The sequence below is a fragment of the Rhamphochromis longiceps genome, linkage group LG1, assembly GCF_057381845.1.
Source record: "Rhamphochromis longiceps isolate RC_006_pf linkage group LG1, R_longiceps_female_GT1.1, whole genome shotgun sequence".
NCBI lineage: Eukaryota > Metazoa > Chordata > Actinopteri > Cichliformes > Cichlidae > Rhamphochromis > Rhamphochromis longiceps.
In genome coordinates, this window is record NC_140557.1 from 911879 (window position 1) to 920452 (window position 8574).

At 38.0% G+C, this 8574-nt stretch overlaps 1 protein-coding gene across 2 annotated transcripts; it reads right to left on the reverse strand.

Annotated features, from left to right (window-relative positions):
• Nucleotides 1–4848: 4848 nt before the first annotated feature.
• LOC146678030 (uncharacterized) lies at nucleotides 4849–7938 on the reverse strand. Of its 2 annotated transcripts, XM_085410551.1 has the most exons (4): nucleotides 7469–7938; nucleotides 6508–6663; nucleotides 6331–6423; nucleotides 4849–5546 (listed from the first exon to the last, which is right to left on the reverse strand). In XM_085410551.1, the coding sequence occupies exons 2-4, from the start codon at nucleotides 6577–6579 to the stop codon at nucleotides 5235–5237; spliced, it is 477 nt and encodes a 158-aa protein (XP_085266677.1). In that variant the 5' UTR covers nucleotides 6580–6663; nucleotides 7469–7938; the 3' UTR covers nucleotides 4849–5234. The 2 variants fall into 2 exon arrangements, with proteins under 2 accessions (XP_085266677.1, XP_085266668.1); XM_085410542.1 differs by lacking the exon at nucleotides 7469–7938 and having other exon boundaries at nucleotides 6508–6895.
• Nucleotides 7939–8574: the final 636 nt, after the last annotated feature.

The following is an 8574-nucleotide window of genomic DNA, read 5'->3' on the forward strand; positions in this document are numbered from 1 at the left end:
GTGTGTGTGTGTGTGTGTGTGTGTGTGTGTGTGTGTGTGTGTGTGTGTGTGTGTGTGTGTGTGTGTGTGTGTGGGAGGAGGGTTTTGCCGCAGAGGGAGAGTGGAAGGCGATAAAGACTCTGTGAGTGGCAAGTGTACATGGATAGCTTCACATCAACTGCCAATATGTTGTGAGGCGGCGGTAACAGGCAGGGTCTCAGGGGAGGGCTGCGGCAGAGCAGGCCAGCAACAGACGGAGAGCAAAACAATTTCTGGTGCCAATAACCCCGAGCGGCACAGATGAAAAATGTTTTAATATTTGCAGCTGCTTTATGGCAGTCGGGGTGACAGTGATGGAGTCAATGTCAGCTTTTTCCTTTTAAATGTCATGCTCTGTCTTGAGCTGTCAGAACGCTGTATGTATGTGTGTGTGTGGAATTGATCATTTCCTCTTGTAAAGTGCCCAAATGTGAGTGCGCCCCACCCCTGCTCCCCTCACCATTTTACCCCAAACCGCCCCTTTGTGCCGGCGTTCCTCCTCCTCCTCCCTCTATCCTCCAGTTGTCCATAAAGACAGTGCACTCAGCTGTCAGATGAAACTCCCCAAACCCGGCAGCCATCATTTAGATAATCACTTCCTCCTCTTTGCATTTTATTTGGTTTGATTATTTTTCATCTGCAGCTAGATGGAAACCATAAATTACATTGTGTCCCTGATGTCTTTGCAGAAATCAAACATGCAGCCAGAATCACAGAATCAGCAAATGGAGAGAAACAACATCTCGAACTTTATCAGAGACGCCGCATTGCGCTAAACACCAAGCTACAAGTCAGTGTGCATTTGCTCAGATGAATCATTTTTCCATCAAAATATCCTGTTAATTTGTCAGTGCTTGGATCCTGTTCTCCTTATCAGGGCATCAATAAAGGTCATTTGGTTAAAGCTACTCGACCGCTGTCCTTTTATCAGCATCTGGGAGACGGATCTGCCATCAGCAACCAGGTTCCTGTTGTTAAGGGACGGTGTTTAAATTAAACTACAGTGTTTTCCTCAACATAACCACACATGTACAAAATAAACACATTTTGAGGACGACCAACCAACCCCCACCCCAAACACAGCAGTAAAAATATTGTGCTCCACACTCATACAGACTTTAATTATTAGCTACAGTTACCAAATTTGTGGATTTTAGCCTTATTCAGTGCTATCAGTCCTGTTCAGCTATTCAAACTGTGGCTCTTTGTGTACTTTAGCTAAGTCAGCGAATCAAAACTAAAGCAAAGATCAAGTTGGGGGGTAAAAAGACGTGTCAAGTGTCAAGTCAAAGACAAGTTTCACAACACAAGTGAAGCATTCCCTTCTCACTAATAAATTTACATTGACTAACACTCAAAAGGAGGCAAGGAAAGCACTGCTTCCAGTTTTAGAGTTATTAGGCAGGCACCACTAATGCCCTGCCTAATGTCCTGATATATATATATATATATATATATATATATATATATATATATATATATATATATATATATATATATATACATATATACACATATATATATATATATATATATATATATATACATATATATATATATATGCATATATATGCATATATATATATATATATGCATATATATATATATGCATATATATACGCATATATATATATATGCATATATATATATATATGCATATATATATATATGCATATATATATATATATATGCATATATATATATATATATATATATATATTTGTATATATATATACAGTGGGGCAAAAAAGTATTTAGTCAGCCACTGATTGTGCAAGTTCCCCCACTTAAAATGATGACAGAGGTCAGTAATTTGCACCAGAGGTACACTTCAACTGTGAGAGACAGAATGTGAAAAAAAAATCCATGAATCCACATGGTAGGATTTGTAAAGAATTTATTCGTAAATCAGGGTGGAAAATAAGTATTTGGTCACCTCAAACATGGAAAATCTCTGGGTCTCACAGACCTGTAACGTCTTCTGTAAGAAGCTTTTCTGTCCCCCACTCGTTACCTGTATGAATGGCACCTGTTTGAACTCATCATCTGTATAAAAGACACCTGTCCACAGCCTCAAACAGTCAGACTCCAAACTCCGCCATGGCCAAGACCAAAGAGCTTTCGAAGGACACCAGGAAAAGTATTGTAGACCTGCACCAGACTGGGAAGAGTGAATCTACAATAGGCAAGCAGCTTGGTGTGAAAAAATCAACTGTGGGAGCAATCATCAGAAAATGGAAGACATACAAGACCACTGATAATCTCCCTCGATCTGGGGCTCCACGCAAGATCTCATCCCGTGGGGTCAAAATGATCATGAGAACGGTGAGCAAAGATCCCAGAACCACACGGGGGGACCTGGTGAATGACCTGCAGAGAGCTGGGACCAAAGTAACAAAGGTCACCATCAGTAACACACTACAACGGCAGGGAATCAAATCCCGCAGTGCCAGACGTGTTCCGCTGCTGAAGCCAGTGCATGTCCAGGCCCGTCTGAAGTTTGCCAGAGAGCACATGGATGATACAGCAGAGGATTGGGAGAATGTCATGTGGTCAGATGAAACCAAAGTAGAACCTTTTGGTATAAACTCAACTCGTCGTGTTTGGAGGAAGAAGAATACTGAGTTGCATCCCAAGAACACCATACCTACTGTGAAGCATGGGGGTGGAAACATCATGCTATGGGGCTGTTTTTCTGCCAAGGGGACAGGACGACTGATCCGTGTTAAGGACAGAATGAATGGGGCCATGTATCGTGAGATTTTGAGCCAAAACCTCCTTCCATCAGTGAGAACTTTGAAGATGAAACGAGGCTGGGTCTTCCAACATGACAATGATCCAAAACACACCGCCCGGGAAACAAAGGAGTGGCTCCGTAAGAAGCATTTGAAAGTCCTGGAGTGGCCTAGCCAGTCTCCAGACCTCAATCCCATAGAAAATCTGTGGCGGGAGTTGAAAGTCCGTGTTGCTCGGCGACAGCCCCAAAACATCACTGCTCTCGAGAAGATCTGCATGGAGGAATGGGCCAAAATACCAGCTACTGTGTGTGCAAACCTGGTAAAGACCTATAGTAAACGTTTGACCTCTGTTATTGCCAACAAAGGTTATGTTACAAAGTATTGAGTTGTATTTTTGTTATTGACCAAATACTTATTTTCCACCCTGATTTACGAATAAATTCTTTACAAATCCTACCATGTGGATTCATGGATTTTTTTTTCACATTCTGTCTCTCACAGTTGAAGTGTACCTCTGGTGCAAATTACTGACCTCTGTCATCATTTTAAGTGGGGGAACTTGCACAATCGGTGGCTGACTAAATACTTTTTTGCCCCACTGTATATATATGTTTGCTGCTACAGCTACACATGTTTCTTTTCCAAATATTTATTTATAAGTGACTTATGTATGTATGTATGTATATATATGTATATATTGTACTATTCTTAGTTAGTGTATTGTCTGTCTTGTCTTAATGTTGGTTTAAAATGGAGCACTGTAACAAAAAATAATTTCCCCCAGGGATCAATAAAGTATTCTGATTCTGATATATATATATATATATGTGTGTGTATATATATGCACATATATATGCACATATATATATATATATACATATATACATATATATACACATATACATATATATACACATATACATATATATACACATATATACATATATATACACATATATACATATATATACACATATATATATATATACACATATATATACATATACACATATATATACTGTTATGGTTCAAAAATATTGGAGATGGACACCAGAGGAAAAACCCACAATAACAACACTGGTCCGGTCGGGTTGAGTCAAACGATGATTTAATGATCACACACACGTGGGAGATGGACACTGTATGCAGACAGTCTCAGATCTCATCTCAAAAAACACATCTCCATAGTTTTATGAAATCAGGGTATTAGAACGCCCCCTCATGCGTAGTGACAGGTGTAATACAATCAATGTTGACAATTTTATTTAACACAAAGAATAACATTGTCTCCTTCCCGAGGGCAGACGCTAACTGCCCCCCTTCTCCTGGAACCGTCTGTACCCTGCTGAGACACAACATGGCAACTACAAGGACTCTTTCATTTATTAAGACCATCAGTGTGTATTGCTCTAAATCAAGTATATAATATTAAATGAATATTGCTGGATCAGCTACTTCTACTTAAAACATATTAAAACATGACTAAGCACAAAATCACCAAGAATGACATCTTATAAGTGCTGTGTAAGCGCGTGCGGCCTTCCAAGCTCAAAGCCTTTGCCCTCCATAGATCAGCCAGACTCGCGCTGGCTGTAGCTTTTAACCTTTAATTACCTTGAGCACAACTCTAGAATGAGCAACAAACTGCAATGTGTATGGAATGATCATGGTTACATCTGCAATGGAAAATCATGTTATTATTCTGGTACCTGTAAGAAAGATCAAATTAAAGTTATCACCATCACTGTAATGCAAAGAATAATGTAAGATCAAAAACTTCAATTCATGCTTAATGCAAAGCTGGTTATATACTTCTAATGAACTAATAAAGACATATTAAAATATTAAATGATAATGAAAAAAACATCCCCTCCTTATTCTACAATACACATATATATATATATACACACATATACATATATATACACATATATATATATATATATATATATATATACACACACACATATATATATATATATATATATATATATATATATATATATATATACATATATGTATGTAGACATATATATGTGTGTGTGTGTGTGTGTGTTTTCATGAAGAACATTTTTCTGTTACCAAGGGGGGAGGTATTTTAATAAAAAAAAATCTTTCAACTATACTTCTCCAAAACCAATTACATGTAAACATTTACAAGCTTATAAGAACGGGAAGACCAACTTTAAAACACTGGAAGACACAAAACTTGTCAACATTTTTCTATTACCTTTGCAAATCCCAAAAGCAATCAAAAAGAAAATGGTGGTTACAACCATGAAACTTTTTCTGAGCTAAATCCCCAGTCCTTTCATCCATCTATAGTAGTACAGATTAAAGGTCACATCACTCACAACAGAACAGCAGACAAAAATAGACAACTTCCATTTGGCCAAAAAAAAGAAAGAAAAAAAGGTCACAGTTTGAACAAAAGATATAAAAAGGCCAAAATCAACTTTTGTGCTGGGTCTTGTTTGCCTAAGCAAACATCTTCATTTTCATTTGCTGCATCTTTGTACTGAGCCTTTGTCCATCCAGATTCATCAAAATCTTCTGACAGAACTCAAACGTATACTTGTGGTCATTTGGATAGCTCAGATCAAGTGCATAAATCAGTCCAAAGAGGACGATGAATGCCATGATGACACTACCGAGGTTGTTCATAACTGTAGTACCTTCAATGACAACTCCAACATCCTCTGGCTCCTGAATCCCTTCTCTTCTGATGGTGTAAATACCCATGACAGTTGCTGCAGTGGACCTCAACCGTTCATCCTCAGTGGAGGAGGTCTGAAAAACAGGTTGTTTCAGGTTGAAGGGCTCTGTCACTTGGAAGGGGACATATTATGCAAAACTCAGCTTTTGTATCATTTTGTGCTGAAACATAGGTCTCTACCGCCTCTATAAACACTCCAAACATAAATAAAACCCGTCAATCTGTTTCCTATCAATAGTTTGGGTTCAGGTATTATGTACCTACCTTTGGGAGGGGCTTGATATAGAGCAGGAGCTCCTCCAGTGTCTATCAGTGTGTGTGTGTGGGCTGGGTCAATTTCCCTTATTTCATCACAATTGGGAACCTTTTGAAACAGCTTGTTTTATGCACATTATTCCTGAAACCAGGAGATTGCTGTAATGGCAGTGACACTAGTTAGTGTCTTGATGCAATCTGCTGTGTTCCTTATAATGAAGACTTTTTACTAATTGGCATAATAAACTGAACTCCATTGGAGTGTTTACTTTCTGAAGTGCCTTGAGATGACTGTTGTTGTGATATACCGCTATATAAATAAACTGAATTGAAACACTGACAGAAAATGGATGAATGTTTTGTCCACATTTACTGTGTTTATAGAGGCAGTAGATACCTACATGGCAGCACCAAAAGAATGAACAATTGAATTTTTGCTGAAACCGTCCCCTTAAAAAGTGCTCTCCAGTGCAAGTTTCAACAATGACTATTAAGAATAATACATATTTCACAATTATATTGTCTCTTTTGAATATATGAGGATTTTGTGTGCGATGAACCTAACTCAAATTGAATCTAGAAAAGAAGGTGTGATAAGCGTACCAGATACTCCTTGAACAGTAGGTCTGGATCTTCATTAAAGTAGATCACCAGGCTTTTAAGAGTATGCTCCCTCTTTATGTCGATGTCATCATACTAATGCAAGGGTGGAAAAAAAAGGGTGAAAAAAATGGAATTGATTGATTGCATTTAATTGATGGGTTTATCATTAGTACTGACCAAACTACTGATCGCCATGATATCCTTGATCTTTTGGCCCTTTGCTCCTTTGCTCCCCTGAAAAATTTGCATCAGCTTGTCTGTTAAATTGTCCAGCTGAGCCAAGAACTTCGCCTGCAGGGGTTTTGTAGTGATCTGCAGGAACTCTGCATTCACCTGGAAATAAAACATACACAAATATAATAAACTAGAAGTTTAAATACAGACTGCTGAATCAACACACTGAAAGTTGCTAAACATTTGAACCATCAGTGAAGTTTGTCAAGACCTAAACTGTTTTTAGCTGAGTTTAGGAATATATCGCCACCTGTTGCTTTGGCATGTTCCTAGCAGCGTTTTCCTTCATTTTTGCGTTTACCTGTGGACGGGATTATTTTTTAAAACGAAAACGGAAAATCTCCATTTTCAAAAATACCTGTGTAAGTGTGGACGTAGCCGAAATCTTTTATAATAAGAAATAGGTTTGAACGTCATGGGAGTGCGCATTGTGCTGCCTGCAGTTACTCTTCCGGCCACATGGTTCGCTTTTGGTAGCACCCTCAGTAAACTATGTAGTGCTTTTAAAGACACCTCAAAACGATACTTTCTACTAGAAAATGGCATTATATGATAATAAACACAGAATACCACATTTTTAGATTATAAAAAGAAAACAGTAAGAAAGAAGTTAGCTATAGGACATCATCTTTCATTGAGCACAATGGCTAGCTGCTAATAAGCTAGCACACGCTCCGACTTAAAAGTTGGCAGCTACACAATTTCTCCTCTAAAACAAGGCACTTTTGAAAAGACCTGGCTATATTGTCAAAAAAAAAATAGTATTCAAGCAGAGAAGAGAATGGTAGCACCACCAAAAGTTCAAAAAACAACTGTTACAAGCTTCTATGATAAATAGCATTATAGATTTAGCTGATAAAGAAATACACAATTGGATATATGAAAAAATAATATGTTACCTTACCTGAAGGTGTAGTTTTATCCAAAAAGTACAGAGAGGCCAAGAGCAGCTGGATTCATTTAGGTGATCCTGAAAGAGCGCAAAATTTTCAAAGGCGGACCGTTGTGTAACTCAGTAACTTTGTGTTCTTGTGACAAAGACTGCTTTGAGAGAAAATAATTTAGGTTCACCACACGAATAATAATTGCAGTAACGCTGGAGTGCTACATTTGCGTTGAATGAGATTAAAAATAATGTTTAAGCTTAAAGAGGGGCTTGAATTTATTTCTTTGAGTTTACAAATACTTAAGTGCAAAAATGTACTCCTCCTACCCCCAGTGCCCCAACAAACTCATTCATTTTGTGTTCAGAATCAGCCTCTGCTGGTTTTGAATAATTTTAGGTTTACACAAAGAAAATCAAATTAATTTGGTATTTTTTAATTGCATTTGTGAAGAACTAACATAATTTGCATGTGTTCTTTGAAAGGAGGACCTGAATCTGTTTTTTGAGTGTACTATTAGCAAGGGTCCTTGTAATGCATGAAAGGCAGTGGGTTAATGAAACTTTAACAAACACCATCATTAGAACATGGTAGCAGCACACTGTAATGATCATACTCACAAAGATGCTGACAATCCTCTGAGAGCTACTCACTGAAACTCTGCAGTGGGACTTCTTAGAGGAGGGGAAGGACTCAACCTTTTCTCTACTGACTACAGGCATTCCTTAAACATATGATCTATAGTGTTTTATTCAATTTAGGTGGATCTTACATATATTTTTAATGTGCAAATTGAAGGACATATTCTGATCAGAAAGGACTCCACGGTTCCTCACAGTGTTATTGGAGGCCAAGGTAATGCCATCCAGAGCAAGAATCTGGTTAGACACCATATTTCTAAGATTTTCAGGGCTGAGCTGGATGTCATCTGCATAGCAGTGTAAATGTATGCTATGTCTTCTAATGATGCTGCCTAAGGGAAGCATGTATAATGTAAACAGAATGGGTCCTAGCACTGAACCCTGTGGAACTCCATAATTAACCTCAGTGTGTGAAGAGGACTCTCCATTTACATGCACAAACTGGAGTCTATTAGACAGATATGATACAAACCACTGCAGTGCAG

What these genes read in the sequence shown, in the direction of transcription:
- LOC146678030 (XM_085410542.1), bottom strand. Translation starts at nt 6,678, where the DNA reads ATGTTTTATTTCCAGGTGAATGCAGAGTTCCTGCAGATCACTACAAAA. An exon ending in TCATGGCGATCAGTAGTTTG is followed by an intron (nt 6,424 to 6,507) that starts GTCAGTACTAAT and finishes CCCTTGCATTAG; the next exon opens with TATGATGACATCGACATAAA. An exon ending in TACTGTTCAAGGAGTATCTG is followed by an intron (nt 5,547 to 6,330) that starts GTACGCTTATCA and finishes CCTGTTTTTCAG; the next exon opens with ACCTCCTCCACTGAGGATGA.